At 42.6% G+C, this 16616-nt stretch overlaps 1 protein-coding gene across 4 annotated transcripts in view; it reads right to left on the minus strand.

Moving 5' to 3' along the window:
- Positions 1 to 4546: 4546 nt before the first annotated feature.
- Positions 4547 to 16616, minus strand: part of LOC130369550 (E3 ubiquitin-protein ligase RNF14-like) — a 43081-nt gene continuing 31011 nt past the window's right edge. For all 4 annotated transcript variants that reach the window (XM_056574924.1, XM_056574923.1, XM_056574922.1 and 1 more), the window contains one exon: positions 4547 to 5512. In XM_056574924.1, coding sequence (XP_056430899.1) covers positions 5509 to 5512 — 4 coding nt within the window. In that variant the 3' untranslated portion in view covers positions 4547 to 5508. The remainder of the gene's footprint in view (positions 5513 to 16616) is intronic.

The raw sequence follows: 16616 nt of genomic DNA on the forward strand, positions 1-16616 counted from the left end.
TCATCATTCTGGGAATGTGATGTGTGTGGCCGTCCCTAACCTGTTGCCTCAAATGTGCACACTGCTCAGATGGAAAGAGAGCGCTGCGCATTTGAGGCAACATAAAAAAGTCCCCGATGATAGTGACTCAGTGACCCATTTTTGGGAAAAATACCCCCAGAGGTCTTATGTTTTTTTTTTTTTTTATGAAACATTTTTTTTGGGCAATTTAGGGTTAAAACTTGGAATGTACTCTGGACTTGGTACATTGGGGTCAAATTATGGGAAATTAAAATGAAAAGGGAAAATGTTGTACTCCATGGAAGTGTGATACTCCCTGAGGCTAGGTTTCCACATAGGTTTTTTCTGATGTTTTATGGAAAACTGCCACTGTGGTTTTTGAGCCAAAGCCAGAAGTGTATTCAATAGGAATGGGAAATATAAAGGAAAGACCTATTTTTCTCCTTCTTGCTGGATCCTTTTCTGGTTTTGGCACAAAAACTGCACTGGCAGTTTTCCCAAAAAAAAAACGCCAATAAAAAACCTATGTGGAAACCTAGCCTGAAACAGTTTTTAATGCAGAGGCCCGGATGATCGGGGCAGGTGTCACATTGAGTGGTGGTGTCCTTCCGAATCCCCCTCCTGTGACACTCTCTCCTATAACTTCAGTTCCTTGGGAACTCCGCCCTGCTCTTTCCCGGTCACCAAAGATGAGGGCCTTTATGACTTCTTCTTGGAACTGAAGGTATGTCCCTGTGTTGCCAGCGTGCTGGGACAGTACAGAAGAGTTGTACATGGCAACCTGTACCATGTAGACCGCAACTTTTTTGTACCATACCCATGTTTTGCGCATGGCATTGTATGGCTTGAGGATTTGATCAGAGAGATCAACTCCCCCCATATACCGATTGTAGTCCAGAATACAATCGGGCTTGAGGACCGTTGTTGTGGTACCTCGCACAGGGACAGGTGAGCTGCCGTTACCATGAATTGTGGTCAGCATAAGGACATCCCTCTTATCCTTATACCTGACCAGCAACAGGTTTTCATGGGTAAGGGCACGGGACTCACAATTGGGCATAGGTGTCTGGATCAAATTTAGAGGGAGGCCTCTCTGGTTCTTCCGCACGGTCCCACAAGCGGACGTGGATCTGGCAGCAAGGGATGTGAACAGAGGGATGCTGGTATAAAAGTTGTCCCCATAAAGGTGGTAACCCTTATCCAGCAATGGGTGCACAAGGTCCCAAATGATTTCCCCGCTAACACCCAGAGTGGGGGGACATTCTGGGGGTTCAATACTGGAATCTCGTCTCTCATATACTCTAAACTTGTAAGTGTACCCGGAGATATTCTCACAAAGTTTGTAGAGTTTCACGCCATATCGTGCCCGCTTTGAGGGAATATACTGGCGGAAGATGGGTCTCGCCTTAAAACTGATAAGAGACTCATCTACCAAGAGCTCCCTGAAGGGTACGTAGGCCTCCAAAAATTTGGCCCCAAAGTGATCGATGACCGACCTCACTTTGTAAAGCTGGTCATAGGTGGGATCACTTTGGGGAGGACATGCTGCATTATCAGTGTAATGGAGGCATTTCCGAATGGCCTTGAACCACTTCCGTGCCATGACCATACTGTAAAGCGGGGTTTGGTAGAGGACATCCCTGCTCCAGTACTATCTGACACTGGGCTTTTTGACCATGCCCATATGCAGCACGAGGCCCCAAAATGTCCTCATTTCTGCTGCATCAAAGGCATACCATTCATTGGACCTGGCCAAAAAAGAATCAGGGTGGTGGGCGATGAACTGCTGGGCATACAGATTCGTCTGCTCCACCATATGATTGACAAAGCCGTCACTGAAAAAATAACTAAAATAGTCAATTTCAGTGTATCCGGCCGTGTCAATACGGATTCCTGAGTCGCCAACAAACTCAGTAATCTGATATTCCTCTGGGGGTCTCCAGACAGGTTCACCGGAAGGGGGTTCCGGTACGCTCTCTGGGGGGTTGGATTCCTATTACGAGCATGGACGCTCGTACTAGTGTCGGCCACTGGGTCACTTTCATGGGGGTGCGTGGCCTCGCCTGGCAGCGTCTCGGCCGCCGTACAGGGGACTCATCGTCAGTGGTAGATGATGGGGAGGACGAGGAAGGACACAGGAAAGTAGGATCTTCCTCGTCCTCACTGGCAGATTTGGAGTCGGAGGCAAGTAAAGCGTATGCCATCCCATCGCCTTATTTCTACGGTGGCGGGGGGGGGGGGGGGCAGTTGGGGTAGGGGGTGTTTGTGGGAGGGGAAGTATGTAGTGTGTGTGTGTTTTTGGTTTATACTTTATATAACGGTGTGTGATTATAAGTCACACACCATTATAAGAAAAACAAAAAAAAATGCTTCAGCCCAAAAAAAAATGGGGGGCCAAATGAAGCGACCTGAACCACTAATAGGACCCAGGTCACACTGAAAAAACTGCGGCAGACCCTTGAGGACCTATTAGGGGGTCGGGGGGGGGGGGAATTTTTCTTTTACTTTTCTTTTTTCTATTTTTAACCTACCTATCCCTGCATACAAACTCACCCTGACTAAAGGACCCTTCTTCAGCCCTGAGGTATACAGTCCTAGGAGAGTCTCCTAGGACTGTATCCACCTTTTCCAGCCCACCGGAGCACCTGAAATCTGAACTAATTTATGCAGGCTAAGTCAGCAACTACCGAGCCAAGAAGTTTGTGACGAATTGAATCACTGTAACTTCGCTCATCTCTACTTCCAACACTCACCAGGTCCCCTCTGATCTTACACTGCTTCCAACACTTACCAGGTCCCCTCTAATCTTACACTGCTTCCAACACTCACCAGGTCCCCTCTAATCTTACACTGCTTCCAACACTTACCAGGTCCCCTCTGATCTCACACGACTTCCAACACTTACCAGGTCCCCTCTAATCTTACACTGCTTCCAACACTTACCAGGTCCCCTCTAATCTTACACTACTTCCAACACTCACTAGGTCCTCTGTAATTATTATACCTGGAATATCCACCATATAAACTTTAAGCGCAACTGTCATGAACTCTGGGTGCTATAACCTACACACAACCTTTGAACTGTGTGCTGTGTGTGGCTGTGATCAAAAGCACTTTTTGGGGTGATGAAAGCCTGCAAAAATAAGGTAAAAACAATGCCGTACACACCATTTGCACACAGTACAAAGGCTGTGTGTAGGTTATAGCACCTGGAGTTCATGACAGTTGCGCTTTAACCTCAGACTGTGTTCAGCCTATTCAAGTCTAGGGGCCCATCAAAGCACTGCTTTGAAAGCAATACTGTGATGATACCCCCTACATTGTGCACATGATATTTCATCCAACTTACAGGTTGTCATCACAGCACCTCCAACAAGGGACACTTGGGTGAGTATGATTTTTTAATTTATTTTCTCATGGCAGTCTTGCAGTGAATTTTTGATAACTGTTGAGAACTCCTTTAAATTATTTACAGTATCTCACATAAGTGAGTCCACCCCTCACATGTTTGTAAATATTTTATTATATCTTTTCATGTGACAGCACTGAAGAAATGACACTCTGCTACAATGTAAAGTATTGAGTGCAGAGCCTGTATAACAGTGTTTAATATTGTGTCCTCTCAAAATAACTCAACAGCCATTAAAGGGGTACTCCGCCCCTAGCATCTTATCCCCTATCCAAAGGATAGGATATAAGATGTCAGATCGTGGGGGTCCCGCCGCTGGGGACCCCAGGGATCTCCGCTGCGGCACCGTGCGATCATTACTGCACAGATCAAACTCGCTCTGTGCGTAATGACCGGTGATACAGGGGCTGGAGGCATGACGTCATGGCTCCGCCCCCTCATGATGTCACGGCCTGCCCCTTAATTCAAGTCTATGGGAGGGGGCGTGATGGCCACCATGACGTCACGATGCTCTGGCCCCTGTATCGCCGGTCATTATGCAAAGAGCGAGTTTGCTCTGTGCAGTAATGATAGCGGGGTGCCGCTGCAGAGATCCCGGGGGTCCCCAGCGACGGGACCCCCACGATTTGACATCTTATCACCTATCCTTTTGGATAGGGGATAAGATGCTAGGGACGGAGTACCCCTTTAATGTCTACACCTTGGTAACAAATGTGATTACATCCCTAAGTGGCAATGTCCAAATCTAGCCATATTGTTACAAGGTCTCAGTTATGAGCAAGTGTCTTAAATTTGGTGTTACTGTCTAATACTGTTCACTGGAAGTTCAACATGGTACATCTTGACAAAGAACTTTCTAAGGATCTGAAAAAGAGAATTGTTGCTCTACATAAAGATAGCCTAAGCTATAAGAAAAAAAAAAAAAAAAATTTCACTAAAATGCTGGTTTTTCCCCCAAATTTTACATTTTTACAAGGGTAATAAGAGAAAATGACCCCCATAATTTGTAACCCCCATCTCTTCTGAGTATGGAAATACCCAATGTGGTGGACGTCAAGTGCTCTGCTTGGCACACTACAATGCTCAGAAGAGGAGGAGTGCCATTGAGCTTTTGGAGACAGAATTCGTTTGTTTGATAAATCTCCCCTACTACATCTAGTTTAACCTCAAAGAGACATTTGCTCAAAATGTATGACAGATGTGCGCTCAATTTCACCATCAGTGATCTGCACTGAAGATACTATAATTGGGTTCTGATCCTGTCATGTCTCTCATGTTTTTAAGACACTAACCACTTTAATATACTTACCTGGCTGCATTCCAACAATGGGTACAGTGTCCACGAAGTTCCATCTTCTGTGGCACTGTGCATGTCAGCCTCGCTGATAGTGGGGAGAGAGCAGTGAAAGCAAGCCCATTATGGTCAACCCCGAGTTCCCATGCTCTCTCAGCCCAGACTATTTAAACAGGACACTTGCTGGCCATAGGTTTCCTGTGCACTTAGTTAAGAAGGGACTGTCGTTAAGTTGGGGCTTCTTTTATCAGAGACTCCAAGTAGGAAGGGACATGGGCGCAGGTGAGGATTATGGCTTCACATCCCTATTCTTCTCATTACAGTCAAAACATAATTGTGAAGTGCTGATCGGTTGTCATGGCTGCCATGTCAGATCTCTTATGACAGCCTGCCATAGGTGATCAATCATTTGTACAGTACACTGCAGAACATACGTATTGACAATGTATGATCTGAGCCTGGACAAGAACAGCACCCAGCTTCTAACCACCTCAATGCCAACTCCTGATCCTGTTTCATACCCTCAAACCTGACATTTATTCATACCTCTTTGTACATTGCCGTGATGGCATAAATGAATGGAGTGTGGAACCCACAAGTGAATATAGTAAATAAACAGTTTTAGTACTTTGATTTCTTTGTGGAGCATGAGCTCTGTGCAGCTTTTAGTAAACTTTTTGTAGAAACCTTCGCCCACAATTTTGGAATTGTACAAGTATTTGTTTGTAACATTTTTGTCATTTATAATTGATACTTTCAGTTCCATTTGACTATAAGGAAATCTATCTTCTTCATGGAATGATTACTATCTGCAAATGAATACAAAGAGAAAATCATTAACATTTTCACCACCTACAATCAAGGCTTACATTATATATGCAACATCTATACTAGAAAGTAAACTAGTAGCGTAAAGAGAGACATTTCCGAGTTTATTCTTTTCTTATACAGAGGTGTACTCTAGCTACAGTGTGTATATAGGTATATGGGTGCATATTGGAAGGAACTTGTGTCTGATGATTGCTCTGTGTATGGCCACACTGTCTTATAGGTCATGAGTTACCCTAAAGTTTAGGTTACACTATGTTTAAGGAGCATGGCTTTAAAGTCATATACAATGTGACAGTGCAGAAAAGTGGTTTTAAGCTACAAAATAATGATCTTGTCATAGATAGAGAAACCTGTTCAAAGGACTATAGTTGCACATATTCATCAACATGGTGCACTGCGTTCTTGGTGATTTTTTTTCTCTAATGTTCCATTTTAGTATAACTATATAGTCATGAAATCTTTTTTTTTATAATAGTTGTTTATTTTAAAGAAGTTGTTATCATTTTACAACAAATACAAAATAGTATAAAATACAAAGAAAACAAGGAAATAACATTTTCAGTGGCAACATTTTCATTTTGGGCACTAGGCATATTAATAAGCTGACTCTTCCTGTTCTGTAGGGATAACCTTTCAACAGGGTCCTCCTCATCATCACAGGCAAACTTACAGTGTCAGGTCATTCAGAGTAGCTGATGATCACAACTAACCCTCCCCCTCCTTGCATAATGCCCTTTGCACAAATCCCACATCATGGCTAGAAAACTCTCTTATAGAAGTCAATAGTCTATTGTTCCTATGTCCATGGAACTGCTGTAAAGCATATCTGTTAATGCTGTTAAAAGCATTTCAGTCAAGATGGCCACCCCCATAGTATGTATATAAACAAAGGAACAGATAAGAAAAAGAACAGTAAGGACCCCTTGCCTCACAGAGCACCCTTACATCTCAATAACAGTACACCATCTATTGTATGTCATGTAACGTATTAGCTCTGTCCCTTGCATGCAGTCTATTAGACAGTAATAAATCACTTTCCGGTGGTGATAGGCCCCCTTATGTATGGACCACTGTACAGCTGCACATATGGCATTCCCCTGATGTGTTTTTTTTGCCTTTGTGTTGATGCAAGAAAGCTATGCCCTGTATTGATAACTAGCCACAAAGATAGGTTAAAGGGGTATTCCAGGAAAAAACTTTCTTTTATATATCAACTGGCTCCAGAAAGTTAAACAGATTTGTAAGTTACTTCTATTAAAAAAATCTTAATCCTTTCAGTACTTATGAGCTTCTAAAGTTAAGGTTGTTCTTTTCTGTCTAAGTGCTCTCTGATGACACATATCTCGGGAACCGCCCAGTTTAGAAGCAAATCCCCATAGCAAACCGCTTCTAAACTGGGCGTTTCCCGAGACACGTGTCAGAAAAGAACAACCTTAACTTCAGAAGCTCATAAGTACTGAAAGGATTAAGATTTTTTAATAGAAGTAATTTACAAATCTGTTTAACTTTCTGGAGCCAGTTGATATATAAGAAAAAAAAATTTCCTGGATAACCCCTTTAATGCCAGGTCATGTTGCACCACACATTGCTATGCTTTCAACGTTTTTCTGCCAATCCTTTGCAATTTTATGCAAACCTTTGGTTATACAGAGCATAGTTTTGGAAGATTGGTAATTTGCAGGCAGTGCAAATGTGATTTCCATTACATCAAAAAGAGAGTGATAATAAAGGTTAGCGCTGTTTGAGAGTTACGCGATAATCCTTTTCTCATTGGTGGTTTAGTAATATGAGGCAACAAGTCTTAGGCCTAATGGTGACAAGTAAATTTGGGGCCAACCACACTCAAGTCTGTATAACAAAAATTTGCAGCACATTCTATCTCATTGATCACACCAAATTCTGTTCACTGTATGCATGAAGTACAGTTCATGGGGTGTAGCTTTAAAATTCAATGAAAATATACTAGCCATCACTTTCATTGTTTCTGGCCAAAATTTGTAGTTTTTTACTATAACAGTCTTATACTTTTCTGAGTTTCATGAAAAAATTGTTTCTATTCATAAGTCCCAAATTATGACATATTTGTCACATGGGGACAAATCTTGGCCTGGCCTAGAGGTATTGTTGGCCTGCCGAATGGCTACTACTGTGATTGCAAGAAGAACAATTTGAGTATGGTGAGTGGTATTACGACCAACTCAGTTATGCATGCTTCCTATGAATACTGCTCTCTCACCCCCCTCCCCCTCTATTGGTGATTTTGGCTAGGTAGCTAGAGGAGGCCTTAGTGAGCCTCTTGAGTTAGCATCACCAAAATTGAATTATCTAGGGATATTGACTAGGCCAAGTAGGAGGTACGAGAGCGGGACCGCCCTTTCAAGGGCGATAATTCTGCCTAGGGTTAGGGGCTACAGCTAGAACAGGGTCAGTTCAGGTTCCTTAGGGCCACATTAACCACCCCAACACTATTTATTAGGGCATCCCCCCTAGGAAACAGGGGGTGGGAGAGCCGTCTGTTTAAGGAAACCAATAGTTTCTTTAGACAACCTGGTCTATTTAGATTAACATAGTGCAAATGGTCGTCCTCCTTGGGTCCTGACCCTCTGATAGCATATCCCCTCCTACCTGAGCATTTCCTTCATATGTTCATACACTATATATGTGATATATTATATTATATGTATGGTTGCATAAATGTGAGGTGTGGGATAAACATTTATCCATAATGAGAACGAGTGGTGTTAGCGTAACTTACCTCTAGGGACCCAGTATCTGTCTCACTAAGTAATGGGTACCTTATGCTGCACCCCCGTCTTTGGGAATTTTGTTGTTCCCCCCTTCTCCCCCCCCCCCTCCTCATAAACTTTATTATCATATGCAAAATAATCATTGCCCCTTTTTTTTTTGCTCTACTTATAGTATCATATCTATATCCTCTGTTGTGCATCCTAACATTTAGTCAGGTTCTTTTAAGTATATCTTCATTCATAAACAAGCGAATTGCCCCTTAAATATACACTGCTTCCGTTACCACGGACACCGCTGTCAGATTCAGCAACGCCCTCTGTAGTCGTCAGAGAGGGCGTTGCGTAATGACGCGGCGCCGGCCGGAAACAGGATATGACGACAGACGCCGGCATGGTCTCAGTGAGCGCTAAGCAGCCGTCAGAGACAGACGGCTCCCCGCCAACGCGGGTTTAGTGCGCTCATCTGAGAACCACTAACCGGACGTGTGGCTACAGAAGTGTGAGTATGATAGCTGGTGCGATGCGCACTGCTTGTATTGCAGGTACTAGCATCTCCCATATTGATTGGGACCTTGTATCTTCATTATAGGTATCCGGGCAAACACTTGGAAACTGTGAATATGTGTCTTTTCTCTAGGTATTTATATTGATACTATGAATGGCCAGTAACTATGGAATACGGATGGCACATTGAAATCTTTTTCTATGTTTATGCTTTACTTACAGGTTGCCCTGAAGGATGACTGACCTCCTGTCATGATAAGCCACACTATGGCAATAGGGATTTACACTATATATCGGGTGTTTCCCTATCGGATGAGCTAAAATAATTAAGGGATATACACTGTGTATCGGGTGTTTCCCTATGAACTAAATTATTTTATACTCTATTGATATTCTGTCATATAGCAGTATTATTATCTATTGCATTCTATATACATTTCCCCTGAGGAAGCCACGTAGTGGCAGAAACGCGTTGGGTGTTCTTTGGCAATAGTTATGCTTCTCCTTTATCGTAAATCCACATTACGTGTGGTAACTGCTATCTGTGTTGCTTTACTATTTGGGCACTTATTCTTTATCACAAGGTGTGGTGCATTTTAGAGTATTATATTAAAAGCTATGTTTTATAAGGTTTTTCCCCTTCTCAACATCGAGAATTAGGTTCTTTCGAGTTGATTCTTTGATACATTTTTACCGGGAATTTGGGCCCTTGCAGGCTCATTTATATGCAACTGTTGCAAATCTTTTCTATTTTTGATTGTTATGGCAAGCTTGGTAACAGAAGTTCCGAACCTGGCTGATTGGCTTACAGAGGCAAAGGAGGTTTTTTCGGAAAAAACCTTCTCGCAACCCAAATACACTCCATCCTTAAAAATAGCCTTGAGAGATTTGACTGTATGTTATAAACAATATGCTCTTGCGTTTTGGGAAACCCAAGCATTTGAAAATTATCTAAGACACAAAATAGTGCCTAGAGGATTAAGGATTCCCGTACTCCCAGCTGTTAGACTGAGGACTCCGTCTGTCCTTAAAAAATGGGAGGTGGAAGCCACAGCCACCTCCCTTAAATTTATTGAAATATTACTAGAGGAAGAAAAAAATAATCTATCTATAGCAGAATCTAAATTAAAAGAACAGAGAGAAATTGTTTTAAGGTTTAAGGACGACCCCGAGTTTAATACTAAGGAAACATATACCAAAAATACATTAGAACGTTTTCAATATCAGCTAAAAGAACGTAAGCACATTCAATTTGTGAGAGATTTACAGGAATTTAGAGAGAATAGGGCCTATAGTGTCCTTTCTAGGAACTCGAATTATCGAGATACAGAAACGGACATCTCCTCATCTGATACCGAAACTGGTGAAAACGATAGAACCGGATCACGAGGCAGACGTGGACGAGGAAATTATTACCCGAGACGTGGAAGGGGTCCATCTAGAGGTAGGGGTGACACAAATCGGAAACCATATTCAGAATGGCCAAACGAAAATTCATCTGGTTCGGCATCTTCTGGCTTACCGCCCTCTGGCCCCTCTCCTTTTTTAGGGGGGGAACAGAGAGAACCCTACAGGGACCCTTATCCAACAAGGGTCAGAGAAACCCGCAAATAGATGGGGATGAAGGAGTATTACAGGTGATTAATCTTTCCAAACATATCTTGACACAGGCGCAAGTGGGGGTCCTTGGTCGTGGTCTTTCATTTGTACCCACAGTGGCCTTTGATAGATTTAATTGGACCAAGGACCTCCATCTGTTTTCAAGAAAATTAAAATGGCATAAGTTTCATAAGATCCGAGATAGAAAGCAGTGCCAAGAACTTGGCATTGGCTTGAATGAACTCCCGGCGGTAAGAGACCTAGCGTCCTTAATTGATGATAACTCTAGGAATCAGGGGGAAGGACCTTTCACTACATGTAGATTACAAAATAAATCCTTCCCACCTATTGGAGAGGCTTCCTGTATAGATGTCTTCCTGGAATTGATAACGAAAGAAATTAGAACAATGGAAATTCCCTCTTTGTCTGCATCTAGACTTAACTTTACTTATGAAGAACGTAGAGCGATACAACAGCTCCAAAAAAATGAAGAGCTGATAGTCAAAGCAGCAGACAAAGGGGGTAACATAGTGGTTCTTGATCGACCACAATATGTCAACATGTGTAATAAATTGCTTAATGATAGATTCACATATGAAACTCTACCTGGTGATCCGACTGTCCCATACAAAAAAGAGCTTCAGTCAATTGTGCTTCGAGCAAGGTCGAGTAAGCTTATAAACGATCAGGAATATGAATTTCTACTCCCAAAAAATCCCATCATCCCTACCTTCTATGCCCTGCCCAAGGTCCACAAAGGGGTTTCTCCCCTAAAGGGACGACCAATAGTGGCAGGGATAGGAGGTATTGCTCAAAATGTTGGAATCTATATTGATAAGATCCTCAGAGAATTTGTACAGGCCCTCCCCTCATATACGAGAGACACTACAGACCTTCTTCAGAAATTAGAAGGGATAACAGTTGAAACTGATACCCTATTAACGAGTATTGACGTTGAGGCATTGTACTCATCCATACCGCATGAGATAGGATTAAGAGCGGTAGCCTACTTTTTGGCATTTAGAGGTAATCAGTTTAGAGCACATAACGACCTGATTCTCGAATTGTTGCATTTTGTACTGACACATAATTATTTTTTGTTTAATGGCAATTTTTTCCACCAGCTCAGAGGGACCGCTATGGGGAGCCCTTGTGCCCCCAGCTATGTGAATCTCACTCTGGGCTGGTGGGAGGCCACCCAAGTTTTTGTTGAGTCTCGGGAACAATTCAGTGAGCAAGCCCTTTTATGGGCTCGCTTCATTGACGATATATTCATATTGTGGCAGGGGACTATGGAACAGTTTGAGGAGTTTTTAAAATCTCTCAATGTCAACACTATAGGCTTACTTTTTACATATGAGTGTAATTCATCGTTTTTACCGTTTCTTGACATTTTGATTCAAAAAAACAGTGACGGGAGTCTTCGGACGACTGTATACAGAAAATCGACTGCTACAAACTCACTCCTGAGGTGGGAGAGCTGCCACCCGGGACCCCTAAAAAGGGGTATCCCGAGGGGGCAGTATCTCCGCCTCAGGAGGAACTGTTCAGAAAGGGGAGACTTTGTTCGGGAGGCACAGGACCTGAGGAGGCGATTTATAAATAGAGGCTACCCACAGTATGCCTTACGATCAGCTTATCAATATGCTTTAAAAACCCCCAGAGATTCACTTTTTATACCAAAAAATCGTGACACTATGACACCCACTATGCGAATAATAGCAACATTTGATAATGGAGCATCACAAATGCGCGAGATCTTGAAAAAATATTGGGGGATTCTTCAGATGGACCCGGACTTGAGAGAGGTCATCCCAGAAACCCCCCAAATCACCTTTAGAAGGGGTCGAAATATAGGAGATATGGTGACTCACAGCCATCTCACTCCTGTGTCATCGGGTCATGTGACTTGGCTTGATAGAATCCCCAAACCTACAGGAAATTACCCGTGTGGACATTGTAAAGCCTGCCCTTATATATGTAAAACTAAAAATTTTAGATGTGAAGCCACAAGAAAACAATACATCATTAGAGACTTCATAAATTGTAGTACCAAAGGCATTATTTACATGGCAGTGTGTCCCTGTTCTAAAAAATACATAGGCAAGACCTTCCGTGAATTCAAGAAACGCATCCTTGAGCATTTGGGGGATGTTAGACATGATCGTGATACTTCTCTGGCCCGTCACATGAACCAATGCCACAGGGATTGTCAATATAACATCCAATTTTTGGGACTTGAAAAAGTAAAACCACCTATAAGAGGAGGAAATTTTGATCAGATGTTGTTACGTAAAGAATGTAGATGGATTTATGAATTAGGAACTATGGCCCCAGAAGGCCTGAACGACCAACTCAGTTATGCATGCTTCCTATGAATACTGCTCTCTCACCCCCCTCCCCCTCTATTGGTGATTTTGGCTAGGTAGCTAGAGGAGGCCTTAGTGAGCCTCTTGAGTTAGCATCACCAAAATTGAATTATCTAGGGATATTGACTAGGCCAAGTAGGAGGTACGAGAGCGGGACCGCCCTTTCAAGGGCGATAATTCTGCCTAGGGTTAGGGGCTACAGCTAGAACAGGGTCAGTTCAGGTTCCTTAGGGCCACATTAACCACCCCAACACTATCTATTAGGGCATCCCCCCTAGGAAACAGGGGGTGGGAGAGCCGTCTGTTTAAGGAAACCAATAGTTTCTTTAGACAACCTGGTCTATTTAGATTAACATAGTGCAAATGGTCGTCCTCCTTGGGTCCTGACCCTCTGATAGCATATCCCCTCCTACCTGAGCATTTCCTTCATATGTTCATACACTATATATGTGATATATTATATTATATGTATGGTTGCATAAATGTGAGGTGTGGGATAAACATTTATCCATAATGAGAACGAGTGGTGTTAGCGTAACTTACCTCTAGGGACCCAGTATCTGTCTCACTAAGTAATGGGTACCTTATGCTGCACCCCCGTCTTTGGGAATTTTGTTGTTCCCCCCTTCTCCCCCCCCCCCTCCTCATAAACTTTATTATCATATGCAAAATAATCATTGCCCCTTTTTTTTTTGCTCTACTTATAGTATCATATCTATATCCTCTGTTGTGCATCCTAACATTTAGTCAGGTTCTTTTAAGTATATCTTCATTCATAAACAAGCGAATTGCCCCTTAAATATACACTGCTTCCGTTACCACGGACGCCGCTGTCAGATTCAGCAACGCCCTCTGTAGTCGTCAGAGAGGGCGTTGCGTAATGACGCGGCGCCGGCCGGAAACAGGATATGACGACAGACGCCGGCATGGTCTCAGTGAGCGCTAAGCAGCCGTCAGAGACAGACGGCTCCCCGCCAACGCGGGTTTAGTGCGCTCATCTGAGAACCACTAACCGGACGTGTGGCTACAGAAGTGTGAGTATGATAGCTGGTGCGATGCGCACTGCTTGTATTGCAGGTACTAGCATCTCCCATATTGATTGGGACCTTGTATCTTCATTATAGGTATCCGGGCAAACACTTGGAAACTGTGAATATGTGTCTTTTCTCTAGGTATTTATATTGATACTATGAATGGCCAGTAACTATGGAATACGGATGGCACATTGAAATCTTTTTCTATGTTTATGCTTTACTTACAGGTTGCCCTGAAGGATGACTGACCTCCTGTCATGATAAGCCACACTATGGCAATAGGGATTTACACTATATATCGGGTGTTTCCCTATCGGATGAGCTAAAATAATTAAGGGATATACACTGTGTATCGGGTGTTTCCCTATGAACTAAATTATTTTATACTCTATTGATATTCTGTCATATAGCAGTATTATTATCTATTGCATTCTATATACATTTCCCCTGAGGAAGCCACGTAGTGGCAGAAACGCGTTGGGTGTTCTTTGGCAATAGTTATGCTTCTCCTTTATCGTAAATCCACATTACGTGTGGTAACTGCTATCTGTGTTGCTTTACTATTTGGGCACTTATTCTTTATCACAAGGTGTGGTGCATTTTAGAGTATTATATTAAAAGCTATGTTTTATAAGGTTTTTCCCCTTCTCAACATCGAGAATTAGGTTCTTTCGAGTTGATTCTTTGATACATTTTTACCGGGAATTTGGGCCCTTGCAGGCTCATTTATATGCAACTGTTGCAAATCTTTTCTATTTTTGATTGTTATGGCAAGCTTGGTAACAGAAGTTCCGAACCTGGCTGATTGGCTTACAGAGGCAAAGGAGGTTTTTTCGGAAAAAACCTTCTCGCAACCCAAATACACTCCATCCTTAAAAATAGCCTTGAGAGATTTGACTGTATGTTATAAACAATATGCTCTTGCGTTTTGGGAAACCCAAGCATTTGAAAATTATCTAAGACACAAAATAGTGCCTAGAGGATTAAGGATTCCCGTACTCCCAGCTGTTAGACTGAGGACTCCGTCTGTCCTTAAAAAATGGGAGGTGGAAGCCACAGCCACCTCCCTTAAATTTATTGAAATATTACTAGAGGAAGAAAAAAATAATCTATCTATAGCAGAATCTAAATTAAAAGAACAGAGAGAAATTGTTTTAAGGTTTAAGGACGACCCCGAGTTTAATACTAAGGAAACATATACCAAAAATACATTAGAACGTTTTCAATATCAGCTAAAAGAACGTAAGCACATTCAATTTGTGAGAGATTTACAGGAATTTAGAGAGAATAGGGCCTATAGTGTCCTTTCTAGGAACTCGAATTATCGAGATACAGAAACGGACATCTCCTCATCTGATACCGAAACTGGTGAAAACGATAGAACCGGATCACGAGGCAGACGTGGACGAGGAAATTATTACCCGAGACGTGGAAGGGGTCCATCTAGAGGTAGGGGTGACACAAATCGGAAACCATATTCAGAATGGCCAAACGAAAATTCATCTGGTTCGGCATCTTCTGGCTTACCGCCCTCTGGCCCCTCTCCTTTTTTAGGGGGGGAACAGAGAGAACCCTACAGGGACCCTTATCCAACAAGGGTCAGAGAAACCCGCAAATAGATGGGGATGAAGGAGTATTACAGGTGATTAATCTTTCCAAACATATCTTGACACAGGCGCAAGTGGGGGTCCTTGGTCGTGGTCTTTCATTTGTACCCACAGTGGCCTTTGATAGATTTAATTGGACCAAGGACCTCCATCTGTTTTCAAGAAAATTAAAATGGCATAAGTTTCATAAGATCCGAGATAGAAAGCAGTGCCAAGAACTTGGCATTGGCTTGAATGAACTCCCGGCGGTAAGAGACCTAGCGTCCTTAATTGATGATAACTCTAGGAATCAGGGGGAAGGACCTTTCACTACATGTAGATTACAAAATAAATCCTTCCCACCTATTGGAGAGGCTTCCTGTATAGATGTCTTCCTGGAATTGATAACGAAAGAAATTAGAACAATGGAAATTCCCTCTTTGTCTGCATCTAGACTTAACTTTACTTATGAAGAACGTAGAGCGATACAACAGCTCCAAAAAAATGAAGAGCTGATAGTCAAAGCAGCAGACAAAGGGGGTAACATAGTGGTTCTTGATCGACCACAATATGTCAACATGTGTAATAAATTGCTTAATGATAGATTCACATATGAAACTCTACCTGGTGATCCGACTGTCCCATACAAAAAAGAGCTTCAGTCAATTGTGCTTCGAGCAAGGTCGAGTAAGCTTATAAACGATCAGGAATATGAATTTCTACTCCCAAAAAATCCCATCATCCCTACCTTCTATGCCCTGCCCAAGGTCCACAAAGGGGTTTCTCCCCTAAAGGGACGACCAATAGTGGCAGGGATAGGAGGTATTGCTCAAAATGTTGGAATCTATATTGATAAGATCCTCAGAGAATTTGTACAGGCCCTCCCCTCATATACGAGAGACACTACAGACCTTCTTCAGAAATTAGAAGGGATAACAGTTGAAACTGATACCCTATTAACGAGTATTGACGTTGAGGCATTGTACTCATCCATACCGCATGAGATAGGATTAAGAGCGGTAGCCTACTTTTTGGCATTTAGAGGTAATCAGTTTAGAGCACATAACGACCTGATTCTCGAATTGTTGCATTTTGTACTGACACATAATTATTTTTTGTTTAATGGCAATTTTTTCCACCAGCTCAGAGGGACCGCTATGGGGAGCCCTTGTGCCCCCAGCTATGCGAATCTCACTCTGGGCTGGTGGGAGGCCACCCAAGTTTTTGTTGAGTCTCGGGAACA

Source organism: Hyla sarda, chromosome 4 (genome assembly GCF_029499605.1).
Source record: "Hyla sarda isolate aHylSar1 chromosome 4, aHylSar1.hap1, whole genome shotgun sequence".
Taxonomy (NCBI): domain Eukaryota; kingdom Metazoa; phylum Chordata; class Amphibia; order Anura; family Hylidae; genus Hyla; species Hyla sarda.